The sequence below is a fragment of the Sorex araneus genome, chromosome 1 (genome assembly GCF_027595985.1).
Source record: "Sorex araneus isolate mSorAra2 chromosome 1, mSorAra2.pri, whole genome shotgun sequence".
Classification (NCBI taxonomy): domain Eukaryota; kingdom Metazoa; phylum Chordata; class Mammalia; order Eulipotyphla; family Soricidae; genus Sorex; species Sorex araneus.
In genome coordinates, this window is record NC_073302.1 from 65,431,585 (window position 1) to 65,453,008 (window position 21,424).

The 21,424-nt window shown below is 39.0% G+C and overlaps 1 protein-coding gene across 2 annotated transcripts in view; it reads right to left on the minus strand.

The window, feature by feature from the left end:
• KDM4C (lysine demethylase 4C) overlaps nt 1-21,424 on the minus strand; it is a 432,788-nt gene that overhangs the window by 52,667 nt on the left and 358,697 nt on the right. For both annotated transcript variants that reach the window (XM_055145808.1, XM_055145803.1), the window contains one exon: nt 16,123-16,308. In XM_055145808.1, coding sequence (XP_055001783.1) covers nt 16,123-16,308 — 186 coding nt within the window. The remainder of the gene's footprint in view (nt 1-16,122; nt 16,309-21,424) is intronic.

Consider the following 21,424-nt stretch of genomic DNA (forward strand, 5'->3'; position numbering starts at 1 on the left):
CCCCACGAATAGCTAAAGCAATCCTTGGGAAAAAGAAAATGGGAGGAATCAACCTCCCCGACTTCCAACTCTACTACAAAGCGGTTGTCATTAAAACAGCATAGTATTAGAACAAAGGCAGAGCTGCAGACCAATGGAATAGGGTTGAATACTCTGACATACACCCCCAAATATATGATCATCTAATCTTTGATAAGGGAGCAAGAAATGTGAAGTGGAGCAAGGAAAGCATGTTTAACAAATTGTGCTGGTAAAACTGGACAGCTACATGCAAAAAAATGGGCTTAGACCTCCATCTATCACCACGTACAAAAATCAGATCAAAATGGATTAAAGACCTCAACATCAGACCAGAATCCCTAAGGTACATTGAAGATAAGGTCGGCAAAACCCTCCACGACATTGAAGCCAAAGGTATCTTCAAAGCTGACACGCCACTGGCCAAGCAAGTGAAAACAAAGATAAATAAATGGTACTATCTCAAACTAAGAAGCTTCTGCAACTCAAAAGAAACAGTGACCAAAATACAAAGACAATCTACAGAATGGGAAAGGATATTTATGCAGTATCTATCCGATAAAGGGTTGATAACAAGGGTATACAATGCACTGGTTGAACTCCACAAGAAGAAAACTGCCAACCCAATCAAAAAATGGGGTGATGAAATGAACAGAAACTTTTCCAAAGAAGAAATCCGAATGGCTAAAGCTTGGTTTTAAAAGCACTAAGCTTGGGGCTGGAGCAATAGCATGGCAGGTAGGGCGCTTGCCTTGCATGAAGCTGATGCAGGTTCGATTCCCAGCATCCCATATGGTCCCTTGAGCACCACCAGGGGTAATTCCTGAGTGCAGAGCCAGGAGTAACTCCTGAGCATCGTCGGGTGTGACCCAAAAAGCAATAAATAAATAAATAGATAAATAAATAAATAAAAGCACTAAGCTTGTTGGCTGATCTCTGTTGCACACTATACAAACTATCAGCAATTTATAACTCTGGGCAATGGAATTTTACTTATTTGCTTTTGAATTTTCCATGGATTATGTATGTTTCTTGGCTATTTGTTGAAAACACTACATGTAACCAAGCACCTTAACTGTCTACTCATTTCTAAGATTAATAACAACCAATCCTCCTTAGTTAGACCTATGTAACTGAGATACTCCAAAAAGAATGAAGTCAAATTACCTAGGAAAAAAAGATTTAAATGTGTATTCTTCAGTTTAGTAGACAGAAGAATTTGACAAAATATTTTTGTAAATGAACTACCTGTTATTATCTCAAATGCTTACAGGTACAGTGGAGTCAATCTTTTCGCAAGCACCTTAGAAAAATGGTAATAATGTGATTATATTTATATAATGTCCTGATGTAGAATGTCAATAAAAGCACAGAGAAGTGAAATAAAACTGAGAGAAGGCAATGCAGCAAAGTGTTAAAAGTTATGGAAGCTGAAATGGGCAATTTTGGGGTGACCTAATCTGACACAGAAATCTAACTATATTCTCAAATTTCATTTCTCCCCAGTAGATTTCTGACAGAGAACAGATAGCTTAAAAAAAAATGACCTCTAAAGCACAGGCTCAGAGAGAAGGAGTCCTTTGTGTGGCAGAAGGAAGGAAGATCCCTATGCTTTGGTATGATAAATCTTTTTATCAGAACTGGCAAGGCTGATCTATGTTCACACCTTGAAGGAGGGTCACCCCAACATCTGACAAGTGGTGTCATGGGCAGCGATAATATCCTGAGAAAATTCCTGATGGATTCCCCTTCTAAGCAATAATGTTCTTTAAAAAGAAAGGTGGGGGTGGGGGCGGGGGAGATAATAAATATAAGCATGAGAGGATCAGAGGAAAGCAAAGATGCAGAGTTGGAGAGCAGGAAACAATCAATGAACAGGCCAAAAAGCAGGCTTCATTAACATCCAATAACCCTTCACCTTCTCAAATTTGATCGTTTCCTCCATAATTTCTAGGAACTAAGAAGCTTCAAGAAATTATTACTGTATTTTTTTCAAGGCAACCTTATAAAAATTCCTAGAGGCATCTGAGTAAATAAATTTGTACTAACTATTCTTTTACAAAAGTCACTCACCTAAATTTGCCTTGTAATCATGAACATTTTCTTTATAAGATTACAAGAGGTAAAAAATCTACCCAGAGAATCCAAAATCCCTAGAGCTTCATGAAGCAATAATTGCTCTCACAGCACAAACGCACATGCAGACTCATAAAAATGCCACAAGCATTTAATTTTCTACATGTCTGTTTGTTCACATGTACTTTTATTTCTCATGGGTTTTTAAGTACACATATATAATACAGTGGGAAATGGTGGTATGCAGTTTCCCTGAGGACTTAAGGCCTTATTTGCTTTAGCATGCAAGGAGGTATAACTGACATTATTACTATAAGAAGATATTGAGGGAGAGTGAATTCTTTTCCACTTGAGTCACAAGTTCACTTCAGAGGTAGTGGTCTGGCTGGGGGAGGAAATGAGGAGACTGGACTCTGAAAGCAACTCTAACATTTTCGCCTTAACTCAAAAAGCTTGCAACAGGTAAGTACCAACTACTTTTGGTTGCAAATAGCAAGCAACTTCCTTCATAAACTCAACTATGAATAACTTTGTAAATTCTACAGTGCTTTGATTTTAAAAGATATGGGGGAATGGGGTGGGGAGGAGAAGAAGCTCTTGTATTCAGTTGTGGGAAATTACTCCCACCATAACAAAAGCCCCAAGATCGAGATAGTCCTCTGGATAATATATTTTTAAGTCTCTTTAGAATATGTCAGGGCAGCAAACATGTGGTCAGGAAAGAAAAGAGTAGGCACGAATAGAACAGGGAACCAAGTTCACTCTATACTCTAAGAGTGCCTGCTGACTGAAGTGGTCCAGCCTTTCTGCTCTTAATGCACCTGTTAAATTTTGATGTGTTTAACTAACAGTCCTTAATGTCTCTGCCAGCTTAAACAGAGGCTCATGTGTTAAGAGCCAGGGGAGGGGAGCTATGTTGTATTGACTAAACAGCCAGCCTGTGTGCTCACTTATGACTACCCAGAAGATCTTAACTCTGGGGGGAAGAAAGAGAGTAGAAATGAAAGTTCACTCCAATTTAACTAATGGAATGAGAGGGAAATGGCAGCACCCCAGTGCTAGGATGGGCCTGACAGGTGCACCTCCTAAATCAAGTCCAATAACATTAGTTGAGAGAACATACAAGTCCCTGAAAGCCTCCCCAGAAGGTCTGTATTAGGGCTTTATATCTGAGGAGCTATTCAGCGTTCTCAGATAACAACAGTAAAATTGGGTAAAATTAAACGTTCAACAAAATCGCAATAAATTCACAGCGAACTTTGTGTGCGCATGAATGTGTATATAAATAAGTTGATTCTAAAATGTGCATGAAAAAGCACAATATCCCAAATAAGGAAATCTTGGAGGGAGATACTGGAGAACATAACTTGGTAAAAATTAAATAAGGAGGGCAAAGCTTTGTTCCATTAGAAGATAGCATAGTATTTTGAGTGATGCCAGGAACTGATTCCAGGTTCTACACATGCTTTACTATTGAGTCACATTCCCAGCCAATATTGTAATTTTTCAAAGTTAGGCCTCCTGGTGCCAGAGAGATAGGGTACATCTAGGGTACATAGATAGGGTACACAGGGTACATATATAGGGTAGGATGCTTGCCTTGAACTTGACCAGCCTGGGTTCGATCCACCAAGCATCACCAGAAGTGATATTTTTTTAATGATTTTTAAAATTTAATTAAAGAACTGTGAAGTTGAGTTTTAGGCATAAAACATTTCAACACCAATCCCACTATCAGTGTCAATTTCCCTCCACCAATGTTCCCATATTGTCTCTGATCCTTCCCCCGCCTCCCACCACCACCCCTCAACTCCAACATTTTGACAGGCATTTTACGAAGTCTCCAGGAGTGCTTTCTGAGCAGAGTAAGGAGAAAGCCCTGAGCACCGCTGGATGTAGCCTCCCCAAAAATGAAAAGAAGAGAGAAAAGTCCAGTGGAAGAGGTCAGTCAAACCTTTCCGCTGCCCTTCCCAGCAGCAGCAGCAGTAGAAGCCTGTCTCTAGCTAGCTCACCAATGTTAATCAAATGGGAAAAATCCCACAGTCTTCCGAGTCTGGGCAATGGGGACCTGTTGGTGTCTCTAGTATTAATTAAATGCAACTACATGCCCAGCACTGTGCTTGACAGAGAGGTGAGTGGGTTCCTGTGGAGAAGAGAGGACAAGAACCTCAAGGCTCTGCAGAACCCACCTCCCCAAGTTTCATGCTCATTTTCTCTTGTTTTCTCAATGGTAACCTAAAGTTCACTCTGGTTCCTTCAGCAGGAGCTACTGTTTGTAGTAAGGACACTTGTTTACTCCAATTATGCGGCAAGGGTAAGAGACAGAAGATTTTAGGGCACAAAGAAAAATTGTTGAAGTATGGGTTTGGAAATTCTGTAACTTTTTCCTAAGTTATATGTAAGGGGAAAGAAAGTACATGTGCCTGTGTATGCATGCATGCGTGTGTGTGTGTGTGTGTGTGTGTGTGTGTGTGCATGCATGTGTGTGTGCACGAGGGAAAGGTTGGGTTGGGAGGGGAATGGGAAACAGCAAATTTTACAAATAGGGTGTCAAAGTCCACAAAGGAGAATAGTTCACTTTTCCTGGTTCTAGCTGGGAGCAAAGTCTTCTGAGTGCTGGATCAATAGAGTAATGGCACAAAGTTTAAAAAAAAAAAAAAGAAAGAAAGCTTTTGCGGAACAATTTAGAAACAGCCAGAATATAGCTCTGAGCATATATGCATACCTAGCCTGTAGAAGCCCTGGGTTTGATCCCTGACACAAAACATCAAATAAATACAGAAACCGGGACTGAAACGATAGTACCATGGGTTTGTCCTGCACACGTCTGACCCAGGTTCAATTCCCAGCATCCCATATGGTCCTCCATGCACTGCCAGGAGTAATTTCTGAGTACAGAGTCAGGAGTAACTCTTGTGCATTGCAAGGTGTGACCCAGAAAGCAAAAACATAGAATTAAAAAAAAAATACAAAAGCCATGATGTCTTAGATTTCATTAAACTCTATAATTTCAATAATTTCTGTAATTTCAATAACCTTTAACAGTCTATGGGATGAAAAGATAAGAGGACACATGCTATCTTATGATAGTGAAAACAAGCCAATTTCAGATTAGGAATGCTTTGAAAAAAAGGACTCATTTTGCCAGGAAAATAGAGAACCATTTATTTACCAGAGAGAAATGTATCAGAGCCCAAGGCAGCTTCCACATTCTGGAGAAGGAGGGACAAACGACTTGGGGCACCTCCAAGCTGACTGCCTTCCTACCAAGAGGCCCTTCTAGTTAATCCAGTTTTATGCATCATGTTTGCTGAAGGTGGACACACATATAGGCCCAAAGAGCAGCCTGTTACATAGAAATGTCAGAGCTTGCCGCATTTAATTGCCTTTTCTATTGTTAGCAGTTAAGAGTCTTAAAAAGTTATACTTTCATTATATTTTGTCAGTATCTATGGATTTCATTATGACTTACACTGGCATCTAATTACTGTTTTCTACATGAAGGAATTGAAAATCCTGCCTCTAGTGCTTTACAAGATGTTGGAATGTCAAATACCCTTTGCTGCTGTGTGTCTGTTGACACTTTCCATTTATATTTCCCTACTGAATCCATGGTGCTTGACTCTAATACCAATGTTAAAGAATGGAATTAGTGTCACTACTTAATTTTCTTAACAAGCTATCAGACAATACTACATCCCTTAATTATTTTTTTAAAGGAAGTATAAATTGCTGAAAAGCTTAAAATTTCCTGGGAACTGAGAAATATTAATTCTGTAAAAATAATTTTACATCAAAACACACTTTTTACATGAAAACACACCTTTGCTATGCTTAAAAAATTCACCAGATAAGTGGCCCTGGAGTGGAAGACTTGATTTCCTCAGTCTGTGGCCCTTGAAACTGCCAAGTACTAACAATGCCGTGTAAATACTCCTTTATGTAGTGGCCCCTCAGTGGAAATTGAGATTTTTGGCCTGGTCCCTGGCTCTGTGCACAATTGCAATAGGAAAATCTGAGCCATGTGGGAAACACAAGTCTGACAAGCTCTCCTGGGGATCCTGAAGGGAATATTCTGTAACAGAGACCAAACACCTGTACCAAGGGAGCAATTCTTCCTTCTTAAAGTCAGTGTAATTTGCAGTTTTACAAAGTTAGAATAAAAATTTAGGTAAAATATTGTTTAACACATTTTTATAGTATTTATATTATCTTATTATGTTACTATATTTATAATATATTTTCCATTTGAAATATCATTTTTTCCAAATCAGAATAAAGAATAAGAAATCAAAATCTGGGCCAAAGAGACAACACAAAGGTTAAGTGCTTGCCTTGCATGCACTCAACCCCAGGTTCATCCCTTGCACCGAATACGGTTCTTGAAGCGGTGCCAGAAGTGGCCCCTGAGCACAAAGCCAGGAGTAATCCCAGAGCAGCACCAGGTATGGCCCTAACCACTCCCCCATTGCCCACTCCTCCCCAGCCCCGAAAAAACCTCAAGAGTCTTGAGAAAGGCTGTATTTAAAGCAAGATGTGCCTCTGAGCCACCAGAGGGAACAAATTACTCTTTTGCCCCAGGTGAAGATGCAACTTTGCTGACCCTGCATTCAAGAGCTATTACTTGTGAAAATTTCCCGAACGAAATGCCACATATTATTAAGAAGTAATACTTATGAAATAAAGGAGCTGAAAATCCCACCTACGGAGCAACTGTATACTAACAGGACGGAGCTCTTGTTCCCATCCAGCCGCAGTCAGCTGAGTGAAGGCACTGCCACAGCCAGATGGCCCTACTAAGGAGCTCTGAGCGGAAGAGCCACAATGGGGCCTTCAGACTCCACTTGGGCCTGCAGGTGGTGTCTCCGCTCTGATTAGCATCTGTATTCTTGGCTGATTAAAATGGAATCTGCCATGGGGGCATCTGCTAGCTCTTTCCAGAAACTCATACTCCCCGCCCATTTGAAACATTAGCCTCAGAAATGGGCCTGGACCCAGGACAGCTGCTGCCGAAACCAGAGCTGGAACCATAGCCTTAAGGACTAAGGACTGCAGAAGAGATCTGGAAACATGGGGATGACAGGAGGTGGGGGTGCGGATGGGGACTGAGGGGTGGGGTGGGTTGTGTGCTGAAGATGGTTTGATGGAGGCAAAAAGAGTATCTGGCCAGAGACTGAGTTAACACTGCTTCTGGGGAGTGAGTTAGACTCTCCATCCACAGCAGGTCCAGTGATAGGGCGGATAGGGCAGATAGGATAGGGCGGCCGGGCAGAAGGTAGGCTTGTGCCATCATAAAAAGGCTCACTGGCACTCCCCTAACATCACTAGCAAACAAGGCAAGAACAAAGGGATTCCAGAGAACTCAGTCCACTGTGTGAGATGTGCTACAGATCCACATTGTTTTGACAGAGCAGGAGGGAGAAAGGCTTTATGTTCACAGACTTCCCCCAGTTTCCACCCTTCCTGTGGAAATGGCTGAGGAAGTGGGGGCAGGAAACTAAAACGAGAACTTTCTAGTAAAGCACAAAACTTTGAAGTGGAGTGGCTGAGTTTTCTACTTAATTTTATTAAGAAAATTGCTCTCTACACTGATTTTACCTGATAAAGTCAACAAGGAGTTCAAAATGTAAAAGTTCTAAAATATCAGTGCTAGATATTTCTCCTTCCAGGCAAACCATGTCTTTAACGTGTATCATCTGGGCAACATGATTTGGATCTCAAAAAAACACGTCTACTAATAAAAAGGTGAGGGATTTCCTTTTGAAATGTTATGTTTGATTTATAAAGACTAATTAGATTTAGGTTTGAATTATTTTAAGTGTTTCTTAACCACCAATGCTCAGAATTTCTTACTCTAGAACTTTGCTTTGGGCAGAATTTTCTGTTTTCCGTTATCAGTGCAAATTCAGCAGGGCACTGGGAAAAAATTACTCATGTATAAGAAACGAACCATATGAAAACACTCACAAAACATGTACAAGCATGAGAAGTATATGAAATGGAAATCTGCTGTATCTAAACTGTTACAGGAAAAGCAACACCCTCAAAGAAATGCAAAGAAACACAGATGTGAGAGATGGGAGGAGGGCCTGTAGAAATGACACCATTCAAATCACTACCAAATTAGTGCTAGCTAAATTCCAGTTTGCTTTATTTGGGCAGGGCCATCACCTGTGTGTTTGGGGGTGAGGGTGCGAGGCTATGCAGTATCGAAGGTGGAAGCTGGAGCTCCTGAATGCAAAGCATGTATTCTAGCCCTTTAAAAAGCCATATCCCTGGCCTGGAGTCCTCTTTCTTCTAAGAATTGATGAGAAATTTAAAAAAGAAAAACACCAAGGCCATGGAATTTAGCTCCAGACTCAAGGAATCACAAACAAAAAGGAAAAATAAAGGATGAATTCAACCCACAATTGTGTTTGGTATATCAACTCTATTTATTGCTAACACAAGCTGACTGGCATTATAAGGCCACACTTAGTAGACAGAAAACTCACTTTAAATGAGTTCTCAGTGATCTGGCTCTCAACCAGATCACTAAGAACTCTTGGAGTTCTCAACCTCCCCACTGTGCCTAATTACCAAGGTACCTGGGTCTGTAATTCAGAATCCAGAATCCAAACACACCTCCTGACCCCCTGTGATGACTGCAAAGACAAGCAGTTCCCTACGCCTTCTCTCACCTGCACCAAGGCTTCTGCTTCCATTCTAAGCTCCTGAGCTTCTCAAGTCTTCCACTGGTCAATCCAGCTTCCTCTCTACTTCAAGAGAGTAGGACATCCTAACGCTGTCCTACTTGCAGCGCAACTATGCTCTACCTCATGGCACTCAGATAAGAAGAAACCAACTGAGATATGTAAAGACATGTAACTCTTGAAACAAGACAATTAGCTTCATCTGGTCTCAGTGCTACCTGTGTGTATAGTGCATGTGCATATATGTGTGCACATAAATACATGCATGTACAGGCACAAACATATATGCAGATATGGTACATTTAATCAAGAGACTAATGATGGTCTGTGGATCTTGCGCGTAGAGGACCCAAGACAATCTTCTCTCCCTCATGGATTAAATCCTCTTAAAAGCATTCCAGTCCCTCCAGACCCTCATTTTATTTCTAAAATTGGATCCTTGCTTAGTTATGTTCATTTCCCTCATTTAAAGAGAGTAATAAAAAATTTTTTAAACTCAGGGTCATATGAAAAGGAACTATATATGTATCTGAACTGAATCTGGACTATATGTACAAAGTTTCACTCTCTGATTTCTCTATCAACATCTCCAGTTTCATCTCCCCCATCAATAATATCAAAATGTCCTAGAAGGGATCACACTGAACTCTTCAACTACTCCTATTTAAACCATGAACTTTGCTGAAATTCATGCATAAGATGGTCCCTCTACTTGAAACATCTTTACTGTTGTAATCTCATCAGCAAACTCTGACTTTCCCTCACCAACATAAATGTCATCTTCTGTGAATTCTACATGATTATCCCAAGCAGAATTCATCACTCTCTTGTATGGGTTCCCAACACTTACCCATACCTTCACTTTATTATCTTTTTTTTGTTTGTCAGTTTGGATTCTTTTGGGGGGGTGTGGGGCACACCCAGTGATAATCAGGAGTTACTCTGGCTCTGCACTTAGAAATCTCTTCTGGTGGTGCTTGGGGAACCCTATGGGATACTGGGGATTGAACCGAGTCTGCTGTGTGCAAAGGCAAATGCCCTACTCACTGTAAATATTGCCCAGGTCCTTTACTTTGCCTATTTTATGATAATAATCCCAGGCTGCTGAGAGCCGGGGATCTGAGTCATACTGTTTGGTTTTGAATACAATCAAAATGTGACAGCATCAAGAAGAATGATGAACAACTGGTACTCACTAGGTACTATAAAACACTATTAACCAGGGCTAGAGAAACAGTACAGTGTTTGCTTTGTACACAATCAACTGGGGTTCGGTTTCCGGCACCCCCAAATGGTCCCTCAAGTCTGCCAGGATTGACCTCTGGGCACTGACAAGTACAGTGGTGAGAACTCCAAAACAAAACAACAACAAAGCTATTAACATGATGTTCAAAAAGGCCAAACAGTACATCACTAATCGAAGTTGTACTTATAAATGTAAATTAAACACATATAAAACAATTATATAACCATCTTCATGGGTCCTAGAGGTACAATATAGTAAAATGGAATTCTGGTCTTCAAACCAAACTACCTATTGGAAATGACTGCATTTAAATTCATAAACCAAGTCCAGAGAGAGCTCAGTTGGCCAAGTACAGACTTTTGCACATATGAGGCCCAGGTCTGATCTCTGTGACATCATCAGGAGCAACCCCCAAACACAGAGCCAATAGTACCCAGATCACTGCCAGGTAAACCAAGTCAGGGACAGAGTTTGGGAAAACAAGCTTTGTAGAATTCCAGAAGGCGGGGGTGGGGGGAGTGGGTAAGAATATAACTCATTTAGGAACTGAGTCTATTTTCTTTCCCTAGTAGAAGATGTGATCTTGGAAACCTTGATTCTGGTTTAAGAACTAAGATATCTTCATGTTTATAAACATTGTATTAAATGACAGACATGGACAATCAATTTTCCTGAAAAAGTCAAAGTAGTCAAGCCCACAAAAACATGTCTTTTGTTTCAGCTCTAACAATATGATAACTATAACAATATGTCTCTACACAGTTGCATGTGCTCATTAGAGAACTAGGGAATAGAAAAATGTTCTGTTAAGATATTGTATTCACTTCCACCCTATCTGGTCAATCCATTTCTACTGCATTTCCCAAATCTCTGGCTAATTAAATTGGCATTCACAGGTCAAAGTGGGTGTTTCAGGTCTTTCCCTATCAAAACATAATGAACCTGAAACACTGTGCATTCTTTTGATAAAAATTAATAAATTAATACAAAAGCGTTATTGATTTCTTAGTTGTCTATCTTCATAGATTTTCTGAGTAAAGGATACTGAAAGTATAGCATGCCTCACAATATGATCATCTGGCAAAAACAATTATTCTAAGGTTTAGAATGGAGGAGCCTTGATAATCCATTGTTCTACATGCTGGTGAATTAAGAGTTGTTATTCTATATTGCAGAAAGGTTTTGTAAAGTTTTGATGACAAGTATTCCCATCCCATCATCACCCAAAGTTTCTCTATATATATATATTAGCCAGAACCATTCACCAGATCTTGAGCAATGTGGGGTCCCCTCCCAAACCCTTAAAAATAATTAAGGGAAGGAGTTGTGCTGAAGCTGACCTGGGAAGTTTGCTTGAAAACACAAAGGCAGAAAAAAGTGAAGTGCTGAGCAAGGGTTCGATTTCTATTACTGAGATCTGTACCAGGACAGATCATGAAGACGAACTAGAGGGGCAAATAACAAGTAATAACAGAAAATTCCAGTTTGGAGGAACCAATAAAGATGCCCATCTTTCCATTAGCCCTATCAATACCACTGCCTTGAAATAAGGTGCAAATGTGAGCAACAACAAATATTCATTCTTCTCCACTAATCTCATTTCCTAGCTTCAGAGAATTCTTTCAACACACTCATAGCAAGCAGTTTCTATGGATGACCAAAGTGCTAGCTGCTGAAAAATGAAAAGTCAAAATATTATTTAAACAGTCTAAAATAATGGGCTAGTAGAAATTGATGTAATTTGAAATATTGAAGAAAAATTAAGCGGTCACAAGAAAAAAGCTAACAGACATGAATTAGAAAACTATGAAAGAAATAAATTTCTTTCTTTTCCTCCCTCTCTTCTCTCCCCTTTTCACCCCACCCTCACTCTTTCTTTCATGCCAGGGAAGGAACTCAGGACCTGAAACATGACGGACAAATTGTACTCTACTGCTTAGCTATATCCTTAGCTAAAATGTCTCCTTTTTCAAAGGATAGGGTATTAAGATTTAAAAAAAAAAAAGTTTCCTGGGCTGAAGAAATAGTCCAGGGGTTAGGGTGCTGGCCTTTCTTGCATGCAGCTGACCCAGATTCAATCCTCTGCACTGCATATGGTTCCTGAAGCAGTCATGAATAAGACCTTAGCATGGAAGGGTATGCTCCTGCCTCCCCAAAAAACAAAAGTAAACCAAAAAATTGTGTACTTAATATAAGATACTGCATTTAAAAGGGCTGTTCATTGTTATAAATTAATAAATGCAAAAAGTGGTAGTTATTCTAATGATCTTATACCTCAGAAATAGAATGTTCTGATTTAATATGAAAGATAATTGAAGTAACTTGCTTGGAAAAATAAAAAAGAAAACTCTACATGTCATCTTCCTCAGTTCTATTTCCCCTGTTTTCCAGATGGACACTTTCTTTCACTGGACATTTGTCCAGTTTATTCAGGTGTGAGGATACTGCTCCAGGGCAGCTGCATGAAGTACTTATTTATGAGTAGCTCACAGTCTACTTTGGAGAAGGAATATATTTTCAAGTCTCCTAATTTCAAACCCACTTTCAGATTGGTTGTCTTGTCTTTTTTCCTTAGAAACATCTGTGCAACATCCACACAACTGGTTTAGAAATATATCCAATGGAACTGTCAGAAGCAGAGCCAGAAAACAGGTCAGACAGAATAATGGCAAAGGGCAGTCAAACACATGTGTGCTCAGACCCAAGCATACATGCATGAAAACTTACAGCTGAGAGACAGCAGGGTCTAGACCAAAATGTATTTGTCAAAATCATGGAAAAACACATACCAACACTTATATTCAAATAGTAGAAGCTAGCTGTGTACTTTCAGCATGCATTCTTCTATCTTGAAGAATGTGAAGGCTACCTATTTATTTTTTCAAATGCTACCTTCCTAATTAAAAGGTGTGGTTATTTCATTGTCTGCTGGAGAAGTGCATAATAAGAAACTCTAAATTTTCATACCATTATCCAAAAGGATTTTATGCACAAAGCTTAATAACACCGAGTAAATTAGTATTTTAGAGATAATTCATAGTATTTGTATAGAGGTGCAGAATTTTCCTAAAATGGTCTTTTTAGGACACAAAAAGCAAGTAATTGGGAGTAACAAAAACAGAAGGAAAACAAAACCCTGAAGTGAATTGAGTGAAAATGGAGATCCAACTGAAGTAGCTGCAGCTTTATACTTCATTTCACCCCAATTGCAAAGGCCTCCTCCTCTGTTCTGGAAAATGACTCTGTTAGGCTGCAAAGTTAGCCTAAACTTTATTTCAGAGTTTTCAGTGCTATGATTCTGTAACTGCCTATTACTCCCAAATAACTACGGCATGGTTAGAAACATAGACAAACTATACTTCTGGCTCTAGGAAGCACAACCCCTAGTATTACAGAACACACAAGAAGAATGTCTTGAGTGGATGTGAGTTCTTTGTGCTGGAAAAGAACAGTTAATGCAACAAGGGCAGTTGCAATACTATTAACCCAAGTTGCCAGATTCTGTGAAACCCCTCTAGTTAACTGTCAAATATTTGGGATGGAAATCTATACTAGAAGTCTAGTGGGGGGAAAAAACAACAACAGATGAATAACTTGTAGGAATGCATTTCAGAAACCCAGTGTTTAGATATCTACTACAGAACCTTGTAGAGACAATTTCCAAGACACTAAAATCTTTCCCTCAAAATAAACTGTCACCATGAAAAGTGATATGAAGTTTTCCTCACCCTTTCCCACTTGTACCACATCTAAAGTGGGCCCTGGGATGCACACTGCGCATCCTAGCAAGCATGTGGTCCCCTGAACATAACTGAGGTATGACCCTAAGCAATGTTCTAGGAGAATTAGCCCCTGACCACCTCTATGTGTTCCCCTAAACCAACTAACAAACTAAATAAATAAAATATATCTGTAAGAAGAGCAGTTTCTAAATTATCTGAAGATCAAATATTTTATTTTCATCGTCACTTAAGCATAGTATTATAAACTTCACTGAGCCACAGATCATAAGATTAACACCCAATCTCTTTAATAGCAACTTCAATATAATCATCAATAACCACTGAGCTTCGCAATATTAAAGTGGGAAAACAGGGTCTCTAGCAAAGGTCTGGATGGATACCAATGTAATCATTTGAAATTTGGGGGTTTGGAACGAAAGAAATCACATATATAGGTGGAAAAGGCACTTACATTCCAGTATTTATTACTTATTAATGAATCTACTTGATCAACAAACTGGACTCAGATTTCTTATCCTTGAAGCAGGAATAATACTTCATGCAGACCCTCCCACACATGACACGATTATAGTACTGCTAGCAGCAGCAGTTATATTAGTGAAAAAGTAAGTAGGGCATGGAGAGCTAATACAGTGGACAGGGCGCTTATCTTGTATTCAGTTGATCCAAGCTCAATCCTGGTATGGTCCCTGGAGCCCTACCAGGATCAATCCCTGACTTCAGAGCCAGGATAAGCGCTGAGCACAGTCAGTGTGGTCCAAATCACGAACACATATAAACAAAAAGTAGTAGCACAATTTTTTTCTCTTAATTATGAATGCTATGTGATGGACTGAAAATAATGGTAAAACAGGCATGTCATTTTTTTTACAGACAAAGAAGCTGAAGCTCAGAGATAAAAAAATACAACATAAAATTGCATATGTTACTGGTGAAATCAATGTGTAAACACCAACTGTTTTTGACTCCAGGATCATGACCTGGTTCACACTAAAAATATATTTTCATGTGCTATTTAATGAGGTAATGCTATTGACTGCACTTTGGAAATGGCAAAGCACTACAGGAATGCAATGCAATGTGTTAGGTACTGTAAATTTTTAAACGATGCTTAAGTGTATTTTCTCCTGAATACAGAACACTACTCTTAGCAAGGAAGAAGCATGAATGAATATGCAACTTGAGACTTTAAAACAATGGAAAAATCTGGCAAATAACTTTAAAATAGATGTGACAGTTGGTGATGTCATTTTGTGCACTTGCACATTCACGTACATCTGCACAAAGTCCCAACCCACAAACAAGAAGCATTTCTCAAGATGCTAGTGGAAGTTGCTAGAATTATTTAAAAGCTGGGAGATTTGCTATGTAGCGGTCAAGGCTCTCCACACTAACGACTTGGCAGGCTGCTCACAGGAGGTTTTAGAGACACAGGACAAATATGTTAGGCTGCAAATAGTCTGTGGCCAGGCCTCCCTGGGATACCAAAGGGCAGCAACTTTGCAAAACGGACTGTTACAATGCTTATGCCTCCTCCTGGGAGCCTAAAACAATTATGGTGAACTGGAAGCTAACAAAGGACTATCAACTTTCTCTCCACTATTGTAAGTGTTCTCTGAAGGCTTAGAACAAAGGCAAGATTTTATTCACTGAGGACAGATCTACTGAGTTATGTTGAAATCACATGTTCCTTGGTCACAGACATTCTCTTCCTAGGAACAGACTCAATCTTGAGTGAAATGGACAAAGCAGAAGAGAAGTATCTCTATATTTATCTTTCATGTGTCTGGGCTAATGAGATTGCCGTCTCTCCTCTCAGGCCTCCATGCTTCCACTAGCTTATTCATTTCAGGCAGCAAAGCTCTAAGAGTTCATGAGCATGACTACCCTTTCTCTTTACTTTTTTCAATAAGAAATAGAATAAAGCCTGCAGGTGAAAGTTTACATCCATATAGACTAAACATTATATGCTCTCAGGTTTTTGGCATATCTTCTTATACACAAATGATATCAGCTTCATCTTGAACATATGCAGTGCTAGAATCTGTATAATCACACTCCGCAGAGCTATATAAAGTTCCAAAGTAAGACGAGCTTAAAGAGCTTTTATTCCTTCATGGGTTCATTTACTTACTCAACTTGATAATCATTCAGTGTGCCCCAGACAATGGTGGGTCCCGAGCAGTACTAGTAAATAATCCAGCTTCTTCCCTGCCCTCAAGAAACTTACAGTCTCGATATGTCTATAATGAGCAACATTAGAGAGTAAAGAACGAAAAGTCTGGGAGGCATTCAGGAGGGAGCTCAAATGCTGTCTTGGAGTAAGGAAAGGGAGAGCACAGCTTACCGCATTTGGGTTGAGCTTATGTCGAAAGCAGGTGATGTTCACCACGTACGGCCAATCGTCCGGTTCCATCAGCACCCCAGCAGCATGAGCACATGTGACATGAAAGGAGGCGGGGCAGCGCCCATAGGAACACTGGATGCAGGCTCCAGATACCTTCTTAACCCGCTGTCTGCAGAAGATGCATTTCTGGAAGGTTAAAATAGAGAAGAATATAAATTCAAACTCTGTAACTTGGCCAATTTCCACACTTGACAGAATAATAGCCATTAGAAATGGGTGGACGTGGAGGGAGAGCAGCGAACAAATTACATCAACAAAAATTCCAGTTTTCCAGAGACCCTCATGGTGAGAACAACTGTGGCAATAAACTATATACTTTCAAGGAAACACACAGCTACACTGCAGCCTACCCAACAGATGCTGTGATACTCTCCCGTTAGGAAAGCCAAGCACTCTGCACATGCCTCTCCAGGCACAGAGGCGACAAAAAGGCCCCAAGGACTTTCCTACAAATCACCCATGAATGCTGAAGTTACTTCTGTTTTACCTCCTGCCTAGAGTGCCTCTAGCTTCAGTAAGAATGTGGGTGAAGGGAAGGCACAGACTCTTCCTAATGAGATAAGGTCTTCAGAAACACCCAAATAGTACACAGATGGGCTAAGTTTTCCATTTACAAGGAAATGTAAAGTGTTAAATGGTCCAATGTGAAAACTAGGACTCAAGTGTTTAATAAACCAAATCTGAACCCTTCATGACTGACAAGAAAATATGCCTCCCAAAGTAAGAAAATTGAAAATCACCCCAAAGGGCATAATTTTGTTGAATATCTATAGCTAACTATGCCTGGGGAAGAGAGACTGCAAATAAAAACAGCAATAATGATTACAACAATCTGAAAATTAAATTGCATACAATTAGCTCTAAACATTATCAGTACATTTGGTATGAGAGATGGAGGGAAAATCAAACAGCTTCACTAAATGTAAGATTTGTGAACTAATACTTGAGGGTTAAGGGAAAAATGGTTGTAAAACAACATAGGGTCAGGTTCAGAAAGCAGTAGAAACAGAATGATAAAAAGCTCCTACGGATATAAAAGGTCATCAATTTGACCAAATGCCAGTACTCTTCTTTTTATAGCTCCATATTCTTTCCCAGGACAAAAAAAAAAAAAAAAGGTACTTAAACTCAATGCCTTTTGGGGACTGTAATATTTTATCACAGACCTGTAGGAATCAGTGTGCACTTAACTTCTAACTCTTCTTTGCCCTTCCATCTCATCAGCAACTCTCAGTCTTATAGATTCTGTACCTTAATCTTTCTCTGATCTCTCCCTACCCATCTATACATACTGCCATTACCTCTGCCCGTGGTGACCTGCCCAGCATAGTGATGGCCTACTAACTGGTCTCTCCATCTTTTATTTCATTCCATTTCAATCCATCTTCCCCAGGGCTGCCCGAGTGATCTCTATAACATAAATCCCATGTCATCCCGCTTAATGGCCTTCAGTGGCTCTTCCTTATCTCCAAGACACTGAGAGGAGAAAGGGAGAGGAGGAAACAGTATGAGAAGATGAAAAGTTATAAAAGTTGTACCTGAGTAGTTTTATTTCTCACTCGTCCTCAGAAGAAGACTACATTTGGAATATTTATCTCATCTCACTATACATCTATATAGAATCCAGTGCAATATGAGGTATTTTAAAGTGGCTGTTAAAATTTATCTGATTAAAAAAGTACAGACATATACAGAACAGGGAGAAAGGGAAAAAGAGAAAGAGAATGAGGTAATAGGAAAGAGGGAGAGAGAGGTCATGAAAAAAACATAAAACTAAAACAAGACCCATTTCTTAATATTTTACCTTATTACCTCTTTGGTCTTTCTTGTATTTGTCATTCTTGGTATTTTTGGCATATTGTGGGGGGCTCAGTTCTAATTATTTGAAATGTGATGGCAGCTGTAATAGCAAAATCTCAAATTGGGCATCTCAGGGGGAAATCAGACAATCTCTTGTTGGTCTAATCATACAACAAAGAAGTCAGCTGAGTTTATATACTAAGATGCATAAAAGAACATTTATGAAATTGTTTTGTATTTTACTAACAGAATATTTAAGAGAAGGAATTTATTACCTTAGCTAATTATTGAATTGGCATCTCTCAGTCTCTTTCATATTTACTCAATCATTTTCTATTAAACATAGGCATCAAGAAATAGGAAAGGCAGACAGAGAAAAGACACTAAAACCCAGTAAGGATCCAATCCTTGGAATCTATAAGGTAGTGCCCAACTTACCAAGGTGTTTATTTCTATGAATATAATCAGCATCCTTAGAGAACCATCCAACAGTAAACTAATCCATAGTATTTAAGATACTTACTAACATAATTTAGAAGCTTAACTTAAAACATCAAATAGATTCTAGCTGAGAGACAGAGAGAGAGAGAGAGAGAGAGAGAGAGAGAGAGAGAGAGAGAGCAGGCAAGTACCACAAAACCTGTAGGGTAGCCATTTTGCATCTTGTAGTACAATTTACGTAGTTTTTATAAGTTCAACTTTCACCTGGCTTGCTATAAGACCTGTTTTTATCTATGCTAGCTAAAACACCAGCAGCAATTTAACACCTAAATGTATCTGGTCTATAGAATTTAATTCATAAGGGTAAAGAGTGAGACAATTGAGATATTTCTTATGAATGTTACAATGAGATAATACTATGGAAGAAGCATGGACTAAAAGCTATAAGGTATCAGGATGAGTTATTCTTGGGGGAAACAGAAGAATAAAGGCACAACTAGGATTAATTTTCAAATAAGATCACCTAAATACATCCTTGAACTATCTTAGAATTGCAAATAAAAGGAGAAAACTCACAGAACCTCTTTAAGAAAAAAATCAGATTACCATCAGAGATCTTATCTGCAACAATGACTGCTTAAGACAATGAAACAATGTCTTTCAACTTCTGAAGACAAATTAAATTTGGTCTATATCTAATCTAATTATCATTCAACTGGTGCGGACAAATGAAATAATTTTTCTATTTCCATAATCAAGCATGAGAAATATGCATAAGAAGAGCTACCAAACTACTGACATCAATAAGTCTAAATTAATAATGATTTAAAAAAATCACAGTATGTACGTTGGATTTTAAATAGAGAATTTAAATGACAACATTAAGCTATAAGGAGAAAAGGTAAAAGTGAAATTTAAAAAACTCTAACACACTTGAACTATCTTGGAAAGTAGCAATAGTATCGAATAATAATCAGAAGAAAAATGGAATAATAAAAACTAATAAATTGTAACAAAGATGTATAGGGAAGAAAATAGAAAGGTAGTCAAGACAAAGTACATTGTCAGCTATAGAATTAAAACCAAATATACTAATATTAAGGTTTAGGTAAAGATATTAAATTTTTATCTTATGGTCCATGTGTAGCAAAATTTTTCTTGAAATGCCAAATAATCAATATTGTAGGCTCTGGGTCATATAGTTCAAGATAAAACTACTCAACTCTACTAGAGCAGTGTAAAAACTGCAAAAGATAATCTATAAGTGATTGGTGTGTCTGTGATACAATAAAACTATTTATAACTCACACAGGTTTTAGTTGCTGATATCTGCTATAGACCCTGCACATGTAAGTGAAGCTAGTACCAACAAGCTATGGAATGATAGACTTGGTACTTATTATTATTTTCTTAATTTTATTGATTTGTAGTGAGATATAGTTACAACTTTCATGTTTGAGTTACAATCACACAATTATCAAACATCCATCCCTCCACCATTGCACAGTCCCCACCACCAATATCCCCAGTATACCCCCATCTTCCCACCCTCCCACTGCCTCCATGGCAGACAATATTCCCCATACTCTCTCTCTCTACTTTTGGGCATTATAGTTTGTAATGCATATACTAAGAGGTTATCATGTTTGGTCCTTTATCAACTTTCGGCACACATCTCCCATCCCAATTGATTCCTCCAAACAACATTTTAAGTGATTCCCTTCTCTATTCCAGCTGTCCTCTCCCTACCCACTCATGAGGCAGGTTTTCAACTATGAAGCAATCTTCCTGACCCTTATATCTACTGCTCTTGAGTGTCAGTCTCATGTTATTTTATACTCCACAAATGAGTGCAGTCCTTCTATATCTGTTTCTCTGACTCATATCTCTGACTCATTTCATATAGCATGATACTCCCCATGTCTATCCACTTATAAGCAAATTTCATGACTTCATCTCTCCTAACAACTGCATAGTATTCCGTTGTATAGATGTACCAAAGTTTCTTTAACCAGTCTAGACTTGGTACTTAATGAAAATCACACTTAAAGCAGAATGGATAAAGGGTATAACTTAGGAAACCCACAGAAATTCAAAGGCAAAAGATAATAAAGTTTAGATTTAGGGAAAGGCTATTAGGAGAAAGGCAAATTTTGAGGTTGTTCATCACCCTCTGTCTACAGTGATTCTTTACTTCCTTTAAACAGAGCTACTCACTTAAGGACGGAGTTGGACAGTCTACCTGCTTTGGGAAAAACCTCTCTAGTAGCTGCCTGAAATCTTTAAATGGAAGGAAGTAGAGATGACACTGATTCTAGGGGGACCAGGAAAGAAGGGAGCTTGTGAAAGAAGGAAAGATTCTGAAAAACAGGACCAGGGTCTGCTGTTCACTGAGGTTCCAGTGCTGCACTGGGAAAGGGGATGAGATTCCAGTTTCTGGATGATGATTAATATAGGAAGTTAGGGAAGTCAAATGAGGTAGCCTATGAAATCATCATATTGTGTGCCTTAGAACAAAGCTGAGTCTCCTCTTTTGTTGATATCCAGGAAGACCACAGTTAGAGCAGAAAAATGAAGAGTTACTTGAAGGCATCATGCACCTTTATCCCTTTCAAGTACAGATGCCTAGGACATCTGTAGTTGCTCAGTAAATATTTGAGGAAGTAAACTGAATCCAAAGGAGCAGATTTTGTCAAGTTACAGATCTTCTCATCTGTTTCCTCAACAGTTAGGAAAAAGAAGTGGCAAAATGATGTTTAAAAAGCACAGGGAAATACTGGAAAGCCTACTTAAAACACAGACTGCTGGCCCCACTCCCCGAGTTTCAGTTAACCTGCACTGAAGTCTTAAATTTGCATTTATAACAAGCTCAGTGACATCTCTATTCATCCAGGGATCAGGATTTGAGAACCACTAGTTTAGAGTATAAAGGGTTAAAAGGTGGCAATTATTCTGAGAGCCTCTAGCATAAGGGAATTCGGGAAGTAGACGATTTTTCATC